Genomic DNA, 18,800 nt, shown 5'->3' with positions numbered 1-18,800 from the left:
TATGATGCGGCAGTGTCGCTGCTGATGACGTCATAGTGTGCACTGGCCGGCAGATCGCGTGGACGTGTCTCTGCTAGCTGTTACAGCAAAGAGAAAAAAGAAGAGGAGCCGCTGGGACTGGAGCTGCGCCAGGCATCGGGACCACCCGAAGGTGAGTATGTAAGTTTGTTGTTTTTATGTGTGTGGCAAACTGCCGGCTGGCTGTATACTACCTACTGGGGGCTGGCTGGCTGGCTGTATGCTACCTACTGGGGACTGGCTGGCTATATACTGAGAGGCTGTGACCAATGCATTTCTCACCCTTGGCATATACTCAAGTCGATAGGTTTTCCCAGGTTTTGGTGGGAAAATGAGGGGTCTCGGCTTATACTCGGGTTGGCTTATACTCGAGTATATACTATCGAATATACAGTATATAATAAAGTATATACCATCAAAATTAAAGTGTTATGCAAACAAAACCAAATAATTCTATACTGATTAATATCACAAGTGACAGAACCAGCAAACTTCAAAAATCTTCACAAATCAAAGTGTTTTCACAATTTTGGCCACTAGTGTAAGTATGAAAGTTTCCACAGGGTGTACACTCTATAATGGGTGTGTTCAGTACATGTAATCTGAGGTCGCCCACACGAGGAGCTTGAGAGATTCGCGTAGAGCTCACATGTCACATGTGCCATTTGCTACCAATGGCAGCCCTTTACTAACAGAGTATTGTCTGTAGCTGGAGCAGCAGACTGTACCATGCAGTGGGGTAGATAACGACACGATGAACACAGATGATACCATTGGTGAATATTGTAGACCGCAAAATCAATAACTAAGGCGAGAACTTCAACTCTGGAATTACATACCATTAATTGCTCTTCCAGTTTTGCAGTCTAATTGCCCTGCTGGCTCTGACAGTGCTCTTATTCCCCCTCCAGCCAGTCAGCACAATGGTACAGTCCAGGTGGAAGTTTCACGAGAACGCCATGGAGCTGGCTAGCAGCTAACCTATGATTGGAAGGCGCAGCTGCCTAACTGAGGGGCGGAGCCGGGTTTTCACTCACCTTATTGGATACTGATATCGGCCTGTCTCGTGTGCGCGGCCGTTCACTGACGTTTAACGTTGGACGTGCCGTGGTCTTAAGACTAACTGCTGATTGGCTGAGAAGTCAGAGTTTCCAGGTCGATGGGCGGTGTTTGGGTGAAATAGAAGCGAGGAGGAGGAGGCCGCTGCGGGAGCGAGCGTACAGCGCCGCCATTTTGTGGAAAACAAACGGATAGAACCGGAAAGCGGGAAGGGAAAGGCGAGGCCCGGTTGTTAGTGGAAGTCGTTGGCTGTGAGTATTCGCTCGATAATAAGAGCACGGCTTGGTCCGGAAGATAGTCCCTGAGCCCCCAAAGTGGGGAGTAGGCCGTGAGAGCAACGTGTGACTGGGTAACCCTGTGGTCTAGGCCTTCGCCTGACTCAGGCTGTCACTCGTCCTGTCTACGTCACGTAGTCGGTATAGCATGGGCCGTGTGATTGGTGTGGGGAGGGGGGCTTATAGCAGAACTGAGGTGTGATGGCGTCTTTGTCAATATCCCTGTGGAGCATTAGAGAGGAGGTTTGCGGTGTAACATAAGGATTGGCTACTCATGTATTTGGGGCTCAATGACTGCAGTATGTTGGGTACTTAGAGCATGATGAGATCCTAGACACTTTTATGTGGGTGATATCCAGTTTAGTGTAATGGTGTAGGGCAGTGGTGGCGAACCTATGGCATGGGTGCCAGCGGTGGCACTTGGAGCCATTTCTGTGGGCACCCAGGCCTTCACCCTAGCACAGAATTTCTAGACATGACTCAAGGTTTCCTCCTGTGGTCCAAAACTATTTTAAAGCGACACCTCTTTGTCTGCCAGGACGACACAAGAAGCACGAAGGTATGGACAAAGATGGATTACGGTCAGAGCTCCTGCTCTGGGTCCCCTGATTCTTCCTCTTCAGCGGACCATGGAAGGAAGCTACAATTTATTGTATTGGTGTCCTCAGTATGCCAATAGAATTAAAACTTATGATAGTTGGGATCAATAGGTTACTGCTTGAATTGTCATCTTGGCCCATTGCGACATAAAAGTAGGTTTTGGTTGTAGTTTGGGCACTCTGTGTCTAAAAGGTTCGCCGTCACTGGTATAGGGGTTAGGTGAGACTGGCATGGGTGAGACTGGCATGGGTGTGGGGGGGGGGTGGGGGCCCTTAGTGTAGTGTGAAGGTAATGGAGACCCTGGCAGTGAGTAGGCACTACAGGAGACTTTGGAAGTGTAGGAGGTGGCCCTAGTTTAATTCGAAGGTAGGGGAGGCCCTGGCTGTAGGGGGGAGTTGGGGCACTAGTGTAGGGAAGACTCTGGGGGGGGGGGGGATGGGGAAGTGGGAAGGTAGGGGACCTACGGGCACTCTCCCCTTAAATCCACCATATGCTCCATGCAGACTGCATGGTAATGTCGTTTGGCGTGGAAGCTTTTCCCGGAAGTACATTTAATGTACCAGAGGATGCAAGAGCTGACGGGAGTGAAGTCGGCATTTGCATACAGTCCAGATGAAGAAGTGGGTGGATCTGAAGTGGCGCGCAGCTTTGTTCATGCCCCTAAAACACTTCAGACTTATTACCGCAGCATAATTTTAAAAATGGCTTTCTGTATGCAAATTTTAACAGAAAAGGCATGTGTGACTGAGAAGCCCTATAGGAAGGTATTTTTAATTTGAGCAATCAATTTCCTTTTAAGAACTTCTACCACCAGGATGAGACCCCCACTAACACCTATGGAGTGTAGAGCTCGCATGCATACAATCTTTCATCTTGGTGGTAGATGCCCTTTAAACTACCAGCCAAATCATGCAAATTGGTTTGAGAGGTGTGTATCTGAGATGAGTCACTTCAAAAGGATGATCTTTCCTTCTGTAGTACCTAGAAACGTGTTTTTCGTGTTATTTATAAGATAAGAATCACTACTACCAGTATGTTTTCAAGCAGCTGAGCACCTTCCATATCTTGTGACTCAGTCCTGTGGCATCATCCAGAAAATCCACTTTGAAGTGAGATGTAAATTGGTTGCATAAAGTCAAGGAAGCTTTCCCTGCCTCAGAAAGCCCCCATCACTATAATTGATGGTCCTTCATGCAGCGACATTGTTAACCATATCTCCTGAAGTCGATGCACAATGTAAATTAAAGAAAAGGCTGTCAGAACTTCCTACCTTGAGTTCTATGTTAAGCTCTCTGCCTCCTTGATGTTATACAACAAATTTAAATCTTAATTCAAATTTGATTTTCTGAATGATGACACCTAACTGAGCCATGAAAGAAACAATATCTTGATGGTCTTACATTGCTTAACAATAAACTGTTAGTGGTTTATTAGGCCAAATGCTGTTGACGGGTTCCCTTTAAAGAAATCTACCATCAAAATAGAGCATGATAAACCAGGGACACTTACTTAAAGATCCAGACACACTGAGAATGGTAATCTTGGGGAGAACTTGTAGGAAGATTAGTCGCAGTGCCTGGATCTACGAGTAAGTGTCCCTGATTTAATTCTTGATTTTGATAGTAGACTCTGAGGGAACTCTAGAAAGGACATTTTATACCTTTACTAAGTTGGCTAATACTTTCAAGGAAATCTACTATCAAAATCAATCATGATAAATCGGCGACACTTACTTACAGATTCGGGCACTGTGACTGTGGTAATCTTATATTTGGTATCCATGGTTTCCTTCCTTCTAAAAACAATCTTTCAAATTACACTAATGAGCCTAAAAGTCTACTGGGGTGGTTTGTGGATTCCCCTCCATTCTTCCGCTTCACAGGCTGTTGGACTCCCTTCCCCTTTGCTCCTGCTCGGCATCCCATCTCCTGCCCTCCCATCTGCTTGAAGTAATCTCACTGCAGCACAGAAAGGTTCATCACACATTGGGAGGGGGGAAGTGCTCCTTGTACAGAAGGGCTCTGCCAAATGCCCCATTAGCCTTTCTGGCTCATTAGCATAATTCTACAAGTTGCTTTTTAGATGGAAGGAGGCCATGGATGACAAATATAAGATATCCACAGTCACGGTACCAGGATCTATGAGTAAGTGTCCCTGGTTTATCATAGTAGATTTTGATGGGAAATTTCCTTTTAATGGAGCAGAGTCACTTTTAGAACTTTGTTTGGATTTAGCAGCCCTAATGATAGAGTTAAACTGATAGGGTAATGAGTGAATGTTTGTTTTTTTGTTTTTGGGCTGACTAATGGACAGAGACCATGCAATGAAGAAAAATCACATTGTTGGGTTGTGAAGGTTCTCCTTGATCTGGAATATAGCTTATAGATGACCTAATATTCCACTTATGTTATGGAGAGGTAGCTTGTGCTGGTGGCTAAGCTTATAGACCTTGTCTTGTCAGTGGCCTTTCCTTTGTACACTTTATTTTTAGTTCTTGCATTTTGAAGACCACAGGAAGGGTCAGCACTTCATATGGGTCCCAAGAAGCTGTGGAGCTCTGCCGGGCTAGAGGCACATTGCCTGGTACAACCGACATCAGAGGAGCTCAAACCACTGAAGCTCAACAATGTTGAATTGTGACATTTGCTAGCTGTTGTTTGAAGGCCTGCACACATCCTTCTGTTTGTCAATGGGTTCATACACACAGCTGCATATGTGAGTTGACTGGATCAGCTTCAAAACTCAGCAAGGCCTATTCGTGTCTTTGTTTATGGCTCTGACGAATCATAGAAGCGTATTGAAGCCTAAAAAAATAGATTCCACGCTGGTTTTATCCGTGCACTGTCTATTTGCAGATCATTTGCTAGGTAACACGAGATCTGTGGTTTGTGGTCATTGGTTTCTGAAGTGTGTGTGTGTGTTGTCTTTATGAACCTCCACTTTTGCCTTGTTCAGCATATCACCCACATTGCAACTAAACTAGAGAACACACAATTTCCTAAATGTCAAGGTCATTGTGTAGTCCTATGTCCAAAGGTAAAAGAGGAAAGGATAACGCAGGTAATCTCAATTGGTTCAACACTGCAGCTGGAATTGCTCACCAGTTGAGCTCTGACCAGGGTAAGGATTTGTCTCGTCGTACAGTGGGGGAGATTTATAATCAAGTTTCTGAGGTAAAAGTGTTCTAGTTGCCCATGGAAACTAGTCAGAGCTCAGCTTTAAATTTATAAACAGCTGTGGGAGAATGAAAGCTGAGCTCTGATTGGTTGCCATGGGCAACTAGAACAGTTCTGCTCTAAAAGACTTATGTTAAATCTTCCCCAGTGTCTTGATGTTGAAGTGTATTTGGACTGAAAGCCCACTCTGCTATGACTGAACCTCTTGTTAGCAGAAAGAATCGAAAGACCGGAATATATCCACAGTACATTTTATTATTGAAAGGAAGTTTCATTTACTGTATATACTCGAGTATAAGCCGAGGCCCCTAATTTTACCACAAAAACCTGGGAAACCCCATTGACTTGAGAATAAGCCGAGGGTGGGAAATGCATTGGTCACAACCTCCACAGTATATAGCCTGCCGGACCCTGTCCCATAGTATATAGCCAGCACCTTCCCCCCAGTATATAGCCTGCCAGCCCATATCCCCCATTATATAGCCAGCCCCCTGCCCCAGTATATAGCCAGTAGCGGGGGAAGCCAGAATATATATGGTATTTGGGCCTGATAAGGAAACTTTGTTTGTTGATGAACTGGGGAAAGAGTGCACCCAAAGTGTGTAAAGAAGTTGATGAATGGTAATGGAGGAAGTGTCATGGTTTGAGGAGTGTTTTTTGCAGAATTAGTAGGGCTTCTCGTACAGCTACATGACCGATTGAATTCAAGTGTGTTTTAGAACCTTCTTCAACAACATGCGCTTCCTTATTTGTATTCATCACCCATTCAGCCAGCTATTTTTTCATGGAGGACAATGTCCCTGTCACACAGCAGAATAAGTAAAGCAGTTCTTAGAAACTGAAAACATTGGAACAACGAAATGGCCAGTCCAGAATCCTGATCTAAACCCAATGGAAAACCTCTGTAAAATCCTTGGAGACTTGGCTTTTTGGGCTCTTTCACATTGCCGTTGAAGTTAATCGCCCCCCACCCCCACCCCCCGGACAACAGTGAAAATACAGGCCTATGTGAAAACACTGACAGAAATCATAAATAAATGGCATTGTGAGGAATCCGTGCGAATCACTGGAAGAGAAAAATGTGAAAGAGCCCTAAGTCACTGAACTGTGGAAGAAGAGTGGATCAGAATCGCACCAGAGCAGTCTGAGAGACTAGTGGTGTCCTGTGGCCACAGATGTCAAAACAAAGGCCTGTACACTTCCTACTGATGTTGTAGTCGTAGTTGCGTGGTGTTCAAATGTTAATATATGCAGATTTGCAGATACAGAATTGTTTAAAAAAAAAAAAAATCAAGTGATCTTTACATTGTTCTCTAATTTTTTTTTCCAATGTATTTGTTGAAAAGTTGCAGCTGTAGAGGGTTCAAAGCGGCATCGCTATGCTGATATTATTGCACAGGCATGAGATTTGGTCAGAGCGGCCCTGATAGTCATGACTGGAGTAGAAATTGCTCACTGCAGGCAACTGAAGCTGCTTGTGGGGCGACCTTCAGCAGAGGAAACCAGCTTGTCCACAACACTGCACAACTTCACACAGCGAAGGTCCTCTCGCACACAACACCCCCGAATATAGTGAATTTGATACATCTTTATAACTAATAACAGTGATCCAATGGGTAGTTCCTATAAATTACGTTGTGATCTATATAAACCGGGGCATATTGTGTGTGTGTGTGTGTGTATATATAATAAATATATTAGTGTTCTCGGTTTCGTACCCCAATTAAAAAAATTAATAAAGGATTATTAAAAAAAAAAAAAATGGACTGAAGATGTTAATGGACATAGGGCTGTAATGGGGATAAGATGGACAAGGCTATTTTGGAGGGAAATGGAAGTAAATATTCATGATTTTTGTCATGTAATGAGACTGTTGGTGCAGAACGCTTTCTCAGCACCCGGAGTAAGGGCAGTTTCACACTGCCGTTGTTAGTCCGTGAACCACGGACTATAGACATCTACTTGCCTCGTCCTGCGCATGATAGTGATGTAACAGTGAGTCCTTACAAAATACATCAGTATCATGTATCATGTCGTTCATGCTCGTGTACTACTACTCTTGGTAATCACATTCAGACTCTGCCATGATCATATGGGTGGATAAATGCGTTTGGGCACCTAATAGCTTATGTTTGAGGGTAATTGACTGTTAAAAGAAAAAAAAATACCTGCATATATGATGCTGGATTTTAGGAGTATGGCCTTGTTGCTTGGCTCTGCCAATGACCTCCAGTCATCTGTCCATCTTTGTTCAGCTGTCTATGAGATCATTGGTCCTTCTGGTATAGATATTAATCATTTCTAATCTTTTAAGGCATTTGTCTGACAACTCTTCATACAAACTCCTTCTCGTAGTTCATGGTATCAATTGGGGTTCCCATTGAGCAAACTAAGCTGTGGATGGATAAAGTGAACTGTGATTGATCTTAAACATTGACACTTGCATATCTCTGGTGGCATGATCTACTTTATGGCGTCCTCAACTTCTTTGGATTCTTTTAAGCCATTAAAATATAAATATATATATATATATATTACTGCTTAATGAATGAGCTTTGTATCAATGGTGTATTTCAGGCTGGGAATTAAATATTATATTTTGGACACTCGTATACATATCGTAATAGAAACAATATTCTGCTACCTATTAAAAGAAAAAAATGCTGTTACGCTTACAACCACTAGCAATATAAACTATGGCCCATGAATTCCCTAAAAAGAACCTTACACTGTGTTTTTTGCCTCTTAATCCACTAATTAAAGGATAAAAACACCAATCAGGATAAAGTGTGTTCTCCATGTGAAAACCCCCTAATTTAGCCTGTCCTATGGTAGAGGCCTTGGGCAGCGAGGGTGTTAAGCTGTGCCTGAATTGTAATTTGCGTCTCTTATCAACAGAGCTCTCTTATGCTGTGATCAGTAAAAAATCTGCAGCAGTTGTGTGAAGATAATTCCAAAAATCCTGGAAACCCCCACCCTGCTTCCTCCACCTTCTCAAAATTGTATAAATGTTGCGTGTAAAACTTGAACACATGTTACTGTGATGCACACTTGTGCAAAGTAACCCATCTTGTTAAACAGCTGTGTAAAGTCCATGATAGCCCCCCCCCCCCCCCCCCCCCCCCAAATAGTTAAACTTCGGGATAGGACCCTATGTTTGCTTTCCTCGCTGGTTGCAGCTACATTAGCTAACTACTAAATGTGATTACAATAGAAGGCATGTGAGTTGTACTTCAGTGTCACATGGCTCACTACTTTTGTCTTGCAGGTGCTATGTTTCTGATCAGTAGAACAGGCTGAGGATCCTGTTCACACAGCTCAGAAATTGGCTCATTTAAAGAAATTAACCTGTTTGCGGAGACCAGAGGGGAATAATGGTGATTTTGCGCCGGGCTCGGCCGCCTGCTTCCGCCCCAACCAGCAATGAATCTTGACTCGCTTTCGCTGGCCTTGTCTCAAATCAGCTACCTGGTGGACAACCTAACAAAGAAGAACTACCGTGCTAGCCAGCTGGAAATACAACATGTGAGTGTAACCCCTTACCATACATTGTTAATGAGCTTTACTGCTGTTCTAGCTCTTATCACACCCTCGGCTGCTTCGTGCAAAATACCAGAGTGTGGGTGGGGACTCTCTAAGCAGACACATTATGAACCATCTAGTTCTGTGGGGTGACAATGTGGTTAGATTAGCAGGGTACAGGTGTAAATACACTTTCATCTGTCTTCTGACATTGTACCGACAGATCAGAGATCCATGACATTACACAGGCATGACAGTCAGCCTGACTTTTACACTGTAAGGCTATATTCACCCTGCCATTGCCCGCCCCTAGCGGGCAACGGCAGTGCACGGGGAGAGGAGGAGGAGAGCGCAGCTCACCCCCGCCCCTCTCCATAGGAAGTTATGGCGCACTGCGCCGTACTACGGAGAAAGATAGGACATGTCCTATCTTTTTCCGGGGTACGGAGCGGTACAGTGACGCACGTGTGCTGCACCGTACCGCTCCCGTAGGGCGCCATGCGCCCATTGCTGTCTATGGGGGACATATATCGGCCGTATATACGTCCCCGATACGGTAGTGTGAATGTAGCCTTAAACTAGCAGCTCTGCTACATTTTAAACATGTGCCTGCCTCCCCCCTTCCCCTGGATCACGTATCTCCTTGTAGTTTGCAGAGTCTCTCTGCTCACCATCTCCTAGCAGGATGTGATCAGTGAGTCTCTGAGCTCCTTGCAGGAGGCAGAGCTACAGCCACACAGCAGAGACAGAAATCTCATCTGCACAATCTCACACAGATGGCGGCCCGACCCTAGGTAAGAAGTTATAGGGTCGTGTCTAGGGGCAACGGAAATTGTGTAAACCAGGATTGATGGACAGGTTGGATCTGTGAATTGCTGCATTTTTTAAATGATTTGTTATTTTGTTATCCTGAGTACATACAAGAAACTTGTCTTAGTTGGTATACTCCTTTAACCCTTTCACGACCCGTGACGTAATAGCACGTCACGGGTCGGCCGCGGGTGCATGGAGAGGGCTCACACGCTGAGCCCTCTCCATAGCCGGTAAGTCTTTGCTGCATATTGCAGCAAAGGCTTACCGGTAACACCCGCGATCGGTGCTAGCACCGATCGCGGGTGTTTTCACCTCGATCGCCGCCGGCAATGCTGCCGGCGGCTTCAAAAGCATGGCGGCGCCTGGGCGCCGCCATCTTTTCGAGGATCGCCGCTCCCCGTGACGTCATCGGGGAGCGGCGATCCGTCGCCATGGTAACCTCGGGTCTCGCGAAGACCCGAGGCAACTTTTGGTTAACCCATGCATTACAATGTGCTATCAGCACATTGTAATGTATGAGGAGTAAAATCCCCATATACTGCCATACTGTAGTATGGCAGTATATGATAGGATCGTGCAGACCCCCTAGGGTTAAAGTACCCTAGGGAGTCTGAAAAGTACTAAAAATAAAAATAAAAAAAAGTTAAAAAAAAAAAATTATAATAAAAAACCCTAAAAACTCAAATCACCCCCCCTTTCCCTAGAACTGATATAAATATAAATAAACAGTCAAAATCATAAACACATTAGGTATCGCCGCGTCCGAAAATGCCCGATCTATCAAAATATGATAACGGTTTTTCACTGCGTTTAATCCCGTAACGGAAAATCGCGCCCAAATTCAAAAATGGCACTTTTTTTGTCATTTAAAAAAATGTAAAAATTCTATAAAAAGTGATCACAAGGTCGTACAGTCCTAAAATTGATAACATTGTAAACGTCATCAAAATCTGCAAAAAACGACACCACCCACAGCTCAGTACACCAAAGTATAAAAAAGTTATTAGCGCCAGAAGATGGCAAAATCCCCAAAAAAATTTTTGTACAGGAGGTTTTAATTTTTTTAAATGTATGAAAACATTATAAAACCTATACAAATTTGGTATCCCTGTAATCGTACCGACCCAAAGAATAAAGTAGACATGTCATTTGGGGCGCACAGTGAAATCCGTAAGATCCAAGCCCACAAGAATACGGCACAAATGCGTTTTTTTACCAATTTCACTGCATTTGGAATTTTTTTCCCGCTTCCTAGTACACGGCATGGAATATTCAATACCATCTCTATGAAGTGCAATTTGTTACGCAGAAAATAAGCCGTCACACAGCTCTGTACATGGAAAAATAAAAAAGTTATGGATTTTTGATCATGGGGAGTAAAAAATGAAAATGAAAAATCAAAAAAGGGCCAGGTCCTGAAAGGGTTAAAGGACACCTGTTAGCAGTCTTTATTTGATTGTCACCACTGCCTGTTGGAGCAGCTCACAACAATTCCATCCCAGCCTTTATCTAGTTAAATCGTACATTAATCATTCTAAAATCATCTTTTCTTCTGTAAATGAGGCTGGGCACATGGAGAAGGTGAAGTCGCCCCTCCCTGCTCATGTTTGTTTGTTTGTTTGTTTGTAATGTATAGTAAAGCATTGCTAGTGTCTGCTTTATCTCCTGACATGTTGTGTTTTGCTATACACGTGTGAGGGACACTGACATCCACTACACAAGTGCCTTACATGTTCTGCTATACACATGGCTGCATCCTGGAGCAGTTGTATTTCATCCACACACAGGCTGCAGGGCCTGCCATCACCAGGAAGCACATAGAGGAGCCAGCAGCAGGAGTGTCACATTATTATATAGGCTGTCAGTCATGTATAACACGGCAAATTTTAGGCGCTATATAGCGTTTTTGAGAAACTGTTTAGGGGTTATGCCCCATTGATCACATTTGACTAACTTTTTTTTGCAATGAGAATCTACTTGCATACTTTTTTTTTTTTTTTTTTTTTTTCTTTAAGCTTTATAAGGACTTTTTATTGGAATCATTGTGATGTAAATGACATTTTTATCACTTGCATTTTTAGTTGGATGCACAGAATTTTTTTAATTATTCACTGTATGGGTTCAGTAACCGTTTTGTTATATGGTATTGCCACATTCGTTACAACCCAGACAATATGTGCGGATTTAGTTGGGATTTCCGCTTTATTATATGTGGGAGTTTTATAACACATGAAGCATTTAGGGAATGGTCTCCAACATGTCATTTTGTTGCTGAAGTTGGCTCTGGGGTCCTTGTTCAGACCCCAGGGCTGCCATAGAGATAATCAGCATCCCTCAAAACCTGGGCGGGTTAACGTGCCGTGGGCATATGAAGAAGCCCTCTAGAAAATGCATTCATGGGTTTTTTATGATGCGTTTATCGTGGAAGTCCGACTGGCTCCTGCACTGCTATGACCATTGACAGATGTCATCGGTGACAGCATGCAGGACCTAAATGCACATCCAGGGGCGTGAAGTACCCGCTAACCTCAGCATATATTGTCTTCCTGGGTTGTTGAAGGGGTTGGTTGTTTGTTTGAATTGATCAATTCTTCACTTCTCCTTGCTACTCCATCATGGCAAACTTATGTTGATCACCAAGGGTCTGTCTGAAAATGGCAGCTGCTATGGCATGTTGACACCACACTCCTGCTGCAGGCTGTGGAAGGGAACAGATATTATTTTGACTTTGTAGTCTGTTTGCAGACTGGATGGTAGTAAGAGAGGTAATGATTACTACTTATTTAATGTTGGCTCCTACTGCCTTACAAGAAAACTCGTGCAGCCCATGCAGTTCTGTTTCTTTTACTATTCTGTCACATGTTTGTTAGCCATTCCATTATATCCTCTGCTTTCTCTAGATTGTGAATCGGCACGGCCCAGAGGCAGACAGGCATCTGTTACGCTGTCTATTCTCTCATGTGGATTTCAGTGGCGATGGTAAAAGCAGCGGCAAAGATTTTCATCAGGTATGTGTTTAAGGTTTTTTAAATATTGGCTTTAATGTAACAAGATTTAAAGGGGCACTGTCGCTAGATGTTGCCCCATCAAATTACTATAACCCTTGGCTACGGAATCAGTTTCTACAACTTCCTCTTGTGTTAAATTCTACCTGTTTTGCCTTTTAAATAAGTCCTTCAAAAATAAGCTGTGAAAAATCTTAATTTGCCTTAGATGAGGCATGTTTAGAGGGTTTGCCGGGGGAGTGTCACTTCAGATTCTTTGGTTTTATGCTTTTAGTGTTTAGCCCCTTTCTGACATGTGACGTAACTGTATGTCACATATATGTATATTTAACTGCTTCATCTGTAAGATGAGGTTCTTGTCTTTTAATGTGACCTGGAAAGCCTGTTTCTAGGTACTATGGAAAACAAGTTGGGGATATGTGAAGTCACATGCCCCTGAAAACCTCTAAACTTAACTGCTCATAAAATATCACTCTTCTCTACTAATTTTGAGACTTTGGAGGTAGGTGTGTGTGATAAATTTATATACATTTCATGCCCTGCTACTGAGGTTGCTGCTTGTTTAATGGAGTTAAATCTAGTGAGAATCCATTTAATGCCACTGGTGAGTGCACCTGTTAGGACTTTGAATTCTGTCCTGGTTACTGGTTGTGTTTCCCTTTTAGACACAGTTTCTGATTCAGGAGTGTGCTACACTAATAACCAAACCGAATTTCATCTCCACTCTTGCATACGCCATTGACAACCCTTTGCACTATCAGAAGGTAAGTGTTTTGAAATGCAAAATAGTCCAGGCCTTTGTGGAGGACCAATGTTTAATTTGTAATCTTGTTTTGTAGAGTCTGAAGCCATCTCCCCATCTTTTTGCCCAACTGAGTAAAGTTCTAAAGCTAAGCAAAGTCCAAGAAGTAAGTGAAGTTGCTCTACAATCATGAATAGGGGAGGGGGTAGCTAATGGTGTATAGGGTAAGGCTTGTGTAATGCTTCTGGATAATGCCTTTAATTACTTTCAGGTCATCTTTGGCTTGGCCCTTCTCAACTCATCCAGCTCTGACCTGCAAGGTTTTGGTAGGTTTCATTTCTGTCCTTGTATAGCCTTTTATGCCTTTCCTCTATGCTGGTACAGTGTAGCCAAACTAGGAAAGACTGATTACTTAATTGTGTCCTCTTGTGTTTTGCCATTCAATACCTGAAAAACTACCATGATGTTGAATGCGAACACTTCAACTGTTGCTGTTGGATGTTATGAATCTTGCTCCACAACCAATGTGTGTTCCTTTTGCCCGCGGTGTTCAAGACGTTTGTGTAAATGTACCCTAAGACAGACTTTGCCACAATTCAGTCCCTGACTTGCAGCTGACACCTCTGCACCTTTGGTAAACTCAAGCTGTCAGTAACAAAGGTTTATTGTTAATGAGATTCAAAAAACTAAAAACCTCAACAAATGTGGCTTGTGACATTTTGGGTGCTAATTGCACCAGTTTTCAGTTGTAGATCAATCTCTCCTAATGTACTGGCCTGTTGCTAGAATTGTTTGCTTCTTGCTTTCTAGCTGCTCAGTTTGTGAAGCAGAAACTCCCTGATCTACTACGCTCTTACGTAGACGTGGACGTTGGTGGAAGCCAAGAAGGTGGATTCCAAGATATCGCCATAGAGGTCCTGCACCTCCTCCTCTCCAATCTCCTTTTCGGCCAGAAGGGCGCCTTCGGGGTCGGACAGGAGCAGATTGTAGCTTTCCTCAAGACTCTCCGCAGAGGTACCTGAGTAGTGGGGTTGCTGTATTGGGTGATCTGCTGCTTTTATTGATGGATTTATCCCACTTCCAAGGTCTAAAAAGTTTTTGAAAGTCCTTTCATGGTGAGAGACTTGCCTCACATTTGAGGTCCAAACAATACTCTTGTACTGTCCCTGAAGAGTAAACCATTTTGCGTATGTGTCCTGTGCCTGCTCGGTGCGGTTGCTGTTACATTGAGAAAGCTCTGTTCATTATTAGACTACTATAGCATTATCTTTTTTAAATGTATGGATCACCTAATGTACTCTCTACATCCATACGTTTAGTTAAGTAGGACACTGAATCTTAACTGCACAACTGTAGCCCCATTGTAGTAAACTACTTTGGCATCCTGTTTGAGCTGTATGCACAGATATATATCCCCAATACTGCATCTGTTTATAGCTTTATTTCTCCTTTAACACTGTTTTTTAGTATTTTGCCATTCTTTTTAATTCACTCAACAAAACCCCCTTCCACCCCCAAGATTTTCCCCAGGAGCGCTGTCCTGTGGTGCTTGCACCACTCCTCTACCCTGAAAAACGGGATATCCTGATGGACCGGATTCTTTCTGATTCTGGGGGGATTACAAAAACAATGATGGACAGTTCCCTGGCAGACTTCATGCAGGAAGTTGGCTACAGCTTTTGTGCCAGGTAAGTAGAGAAACATCACTTTGTACTTGGTACATCCTTGATAGTTCCTCTGTAATTTTGTATTCTGCTTCTGGCACTTTTCTTGATACAGTTTAAAGTACTTGGTTTGGTGGCATGAAGTCTGTGGTGTATAGTTATCTAAGAATACTCCACTAGTTTGTATTTTCATTTGCTGTTGTCTCATATTTTCAGTGTGGAGGAATGCCGCAATATCATTGTTCAGTTTGGCGTTCGAGAAGTAACTGCTGTGCAGGTTGCTCGAGTGCTAGGAATGATGGCCCGGACCCATTCAGGCCTGACTGATGGAATCTCCCTGCAGGTGAGTGTCTAAGTTTAAATTCGGGTGTGTTTTGCTGTCCTTTTCCCTTTTCTGGAAGTTTTCGCTCTAATTTTGTTTGTATTTTACAGTCGATATCCTCTCCTGGCAGTGGAATCTGGAGTGATGGTAAAGACAAAAATGACAGCACACAGGCCCACAGCTGGAACGTAGAAGTCTTCATAGATGTTGTAAAAGAACTGGTAAGTGGCTCCTGGTTCAGTAAAATGAAGAAGCTGCAGTGCTCAGATATATACGACCTGTCTGTCTACCAAGTGCACAGCCATTAATTGTACCATGGCTTTTCTTGCCACTTTGGCTTAACCCCTTTCACTTGAATGTGAATGATCTCTCCACAGTCGTTATGACAAATGGAAGTGACATCGGGTATACATTTTTGAAAGTTTTTCCCTTTAAATTTTTCATACTTGTTTGGTATTTTTACTTCCTACAGAATCCAAGCTTGAACTTTAAAGACGTCATATATGAGCTTGACAATCCAATGTTCCTAATTCGTGACAGCAAAGGTCTTCAGACTGTGGTGTATGGCATCCAGAGGGGCCTTGGTATGGATGTGTTTCCTGTTGATCTGATATACAGAGCTTGGAAGCATGCAGAGGGGCAGGTAAATTGTGAATATTTTTTTGGGTATGTCATCTTAATGAATTAATTTCTGATCCTGACCCACTTTTTTTTTTTTTTTTTTTAGCTCTCCTTTATCCAGTATTCTTTAATGAATCCAGATATTTTCTGCTTTGCGGATTACCCCTGTCATGCTGTGGCCACTGATATCCTAAAGGCCCCACCTGAGGATGACAATCGTGAGATTGCAACATGGTGAGGTTGCGTAACATAGATATCAGTAATTTTGTGTGACAATACTATTGTGAATTGGATGAATTTTATTTTCTGTTCTTGCAGGAAAAGTCTGGAGCTCATAGAGTCCCTACTTCGGCTGGCTGAGGTGGGACTGTATGAACAAGTCAAGCAGCTCTTCAGCTATCCTATCAAACACTGTCCCGACATGCTGGTGCTTGCGTTGCTTCAGATCAACCCCTCATGGAATACTCTGCGCCATGAGCTCATCTCCACTCTGATGCCAATATTTCTTGGTAACCATCCCAACTCTGCGATCATTTTGCACTATGCATGGCATGGTCAGGTGAGTATTCTGGTTTAACTTTGTGACTGGTCTGATTTACTGCAGAAACCACACGTTTTTCTTAACTTGGCTGCCTAATACTGTGTTCACAACCTTGCACTGTAGGGACATGTAAAATTGACAATCTGTATTGGCCTATTGTACATCTACTGGGCATCTCAATGGGCATACAATGTTTATCTCTTTGCTCACAGTTGAACGTCAGCCCACTGCCTGCATCGAACTACAGATTTTATGTGCAATTCATGGCAATAAACTATCGTGTGGGTTTTTTTTTTTCCCTTCCCAAAACAGGGTCAGTCTCCCTCCATCCGGCAGCTGATCATGCATGCCATGGCAGAGTGGTACATGCGTGGTGAACAGTATGATCAGGCTCGGCTTTCTCGTATACTTGATGTGGCCCAAGACTTAAAGGTGAGTGTTGTGGTTGTTATAGGATCTTGGATATTATCTGTATTTTTAAGAGTTCTAAATGTGTTCAGTGTTGTAAAATCTTTACCATGTGTCCTTCATAACTACCTGATCTGTGTAAGTACACCACTCATAAAAAAAAAAATTAAGGGAACACTCTTAACACAACGAATAAATATTCTCATTGAATCCTTTTTTTTAACAAAGTTGAGTGTGCAAACAAAAAAAATCTATGGAAATCAAATTTATTCACCAATGGAGGCCAGGATTTGGAGTCTCCCACAAAATCAAAGTAGAAAACACTACAGACTGATCCAGCTTTGATGTAATGGCCATAAAACAAGACTGTGTGTGTGTGTGTGAGTGTGACGTGCCTCTATGACCTCCCTACAACGCGTTGACAACCCACACAAGTGTTTCAGTTAGGGCAGCTCATCCAGGATGCACACCAATGTGGCAGGTTTGCTCTGTTTGTCAGCGAAGTGTCCAGCGATCTGCTTCCTGCAACATACTTCACCCTGACCAGTTTCACAGTGATGCTGTGGGGTGGAATTTCTTTGGCGTGCCGCACAGTCCTCCATGTGCTTGCCAGAGGTAGCCTGACTGCCAATAACCCCTTCCTGCCGCAGCCCTTTTTTCGAGGTTTCATTTTTCACTCCCCACCTTCAAAAATCTAACATTTTTGTTTTTCTATGTACATTAAAGCCTTCTGTACCAAAATTTTTTGGGAATTTTGCCATCTTCTGGCGCAAATAATAGATATCTATCTCACACACACATATATATACTTGAACCAGTTAGAAAACCTCAGAAGGCGGCGTTCAGCGGGCAGACATCCGCAATCGATTACTGGTAAGCCTTTGCTGCAATATGAAGCAAAGACTTATGGGCTATAGAGGGGGCTCAGCCCGTGAGACATATGCTGGTGCAGTTATCCCTGGGTTCCTCCTAATGCCGGACAATACTTGACTTCATGTGGCTGGAGTGTTAGCAGTTACTGCAATATGCAAAATATAATTTAATAGAAGTGCTATTGCTTGAACCAGTCATTCGCCGTCATCTTGTATACAAAGTCTCAGGTGAATGGGACTGCAGAGCAGCCTGAAGCTAGGTGTCTGGTGGTTGCTGGATAACAGATGGGAGGACACAGGATGGGATAGTAAAGAGTTAAAACGTCGTGCAGTTTTATATAGTCTGCTTAAAGAGATGGGTTTTCAGAGCATGTTTGAAACTTTGGAGCCCGGGGCAGTGCATTTCATAGAATGGGTGCATCTCTAGAGAAGTCTTGGAGATACGAATGGGAGGTTCAAATTAAGGTAGATATTCTACCAAGAGTGTGAAGTGTCCTTCAGGCCAATGGAGCGATGCATCCTGAGGAGGAGCTGGTGATCCGTAAGAATCAAACGCTGCCAAGAGTTCCATAAGAATGAGGAAAGAATAATCTCCAATGGATTTGGCAGAGAGATCCTCGGAGACTTTAGTAAGAGCAGTTTCAGTAGAGTGCATAAAGTGGAAACCACATTGCATGGGGTCAAGGAGGGAGTTCGCTGAAAGAAAATGGGGAAACTCGAGAATAGACCAGGAGTTTGGAGACGGAAGGGAGATTAGAAACTGGTTGGTAGATGGCAGCACTGGATGAATCCAGAGAGTATTGAAGCTATGGACAGGCCCACTTGGTCCCCAAACTTGAAACAGACTGAGCACCTCTAGGCAATCATGTCTCGCTCCATCCACCAACATTGCACCACGGGCTGTCCAGGAGTTGGTGGATGCCTTACTCCAGGTCTGGAAAGAGATCCCTCAGAAGACCATCCACAACCTCATCGGGAGCATGCCGAGGCATTGTAGGGAGGTCAAACAGGCACGTGGAGGCCACACACAATACTGAGATTCATTTTGTCTTGTTTTGCTGACATTACAGGTGTGTGTGTGTGTGTTTATATTACAAAGCTGTTTTTCACATTCACTAATTTATGAAAATTACAAATTATTTTATAAAGTTTTTTGTTGCAC

At 43.3% G+C, this 18,800-nt stretch overlaps 1 protein-coding gene across 1 annotated transcript in view; it reads left to right on the top strand.

Moving 5' to 3' along the window:
- The first annotated feature begins 1,088 nt into the window (after positions 1-1,088).
- Positions 1,089-18,800, top strand: part of CNOT1 (CCR4-NOT transcription complex subunit 1) — a 31,642-nt gene continuing 13,930 nt past the window's right edge. Inside the window, exons 1-14 of the mRNA XM_072116967.1 lie at positions 1,089-1,328; positions 8,397-8,653; positions 12,364-12,471; positions 13,134-13,232; positions 13,308-13,376; positions 13,482-13,536; positions 14,021-14,224; positions 14,730-14,898; positions 15,091-15,217; positions 15,307-15,417; positions 15,669-15,839; positions 15,924-16,051; positions 16,136-16,376; positions 16,671-16,790. Of these exons, the coding sequence (XP_071973068.1) occupies positions 8,552-8,653; positions 12,364-12,471; positions 13,134-13,232; positions 13,308-13,376; positions 13,482-13,536; positions 14,021-14,224; positions 14,730-14,898; positions 15,091-15,217; positions 15,307-15,417; positions 15,669-15,839; positions 15,924-16,051; positions 16,136-16,376; positions 16,671-16,790 (1,704 nt within the window). The 5' untranslated portion in view covers positions 1,089-1,328; positions 8,397-8,551. The remainder of the gene's footprint in view (positions 1,329-8,396; positions 8,654-12,363; positions 12,472-13,133; positions 13,233-13,307; positions 13,377-13,481; positions 13,537-14,020; positions 14,225-14,729; positions 14,899-15,090; positions 15,218-15,306; positions 15,418-15,668; positions 15,840-15,923; positions 16,052-16,135; positions 16,377-16,670; positions 16,791-18,800) is intronic.

The sequence above is a fragment of the Engystomops pustulosus genome, chromosome 7, assembly GCF_040894005.1.
Source record: "Engystomops pustulosus chromosome 7, aEngPut4.maternal, whole genome shotgun sequence".
Classification (NCBI taxonomy): domain Eukaryota; kingdom Metazoa; phylum Chordata; class Amphibia; order Anura; family Leptodactylidae; genus Engystomops; species Engystomops pustulosus.
The sequence above is the reverse complement of the archived record's forward strand: the minus strand, read 5'-3'. Positions and strand labels throughout refer to the sequence as shown.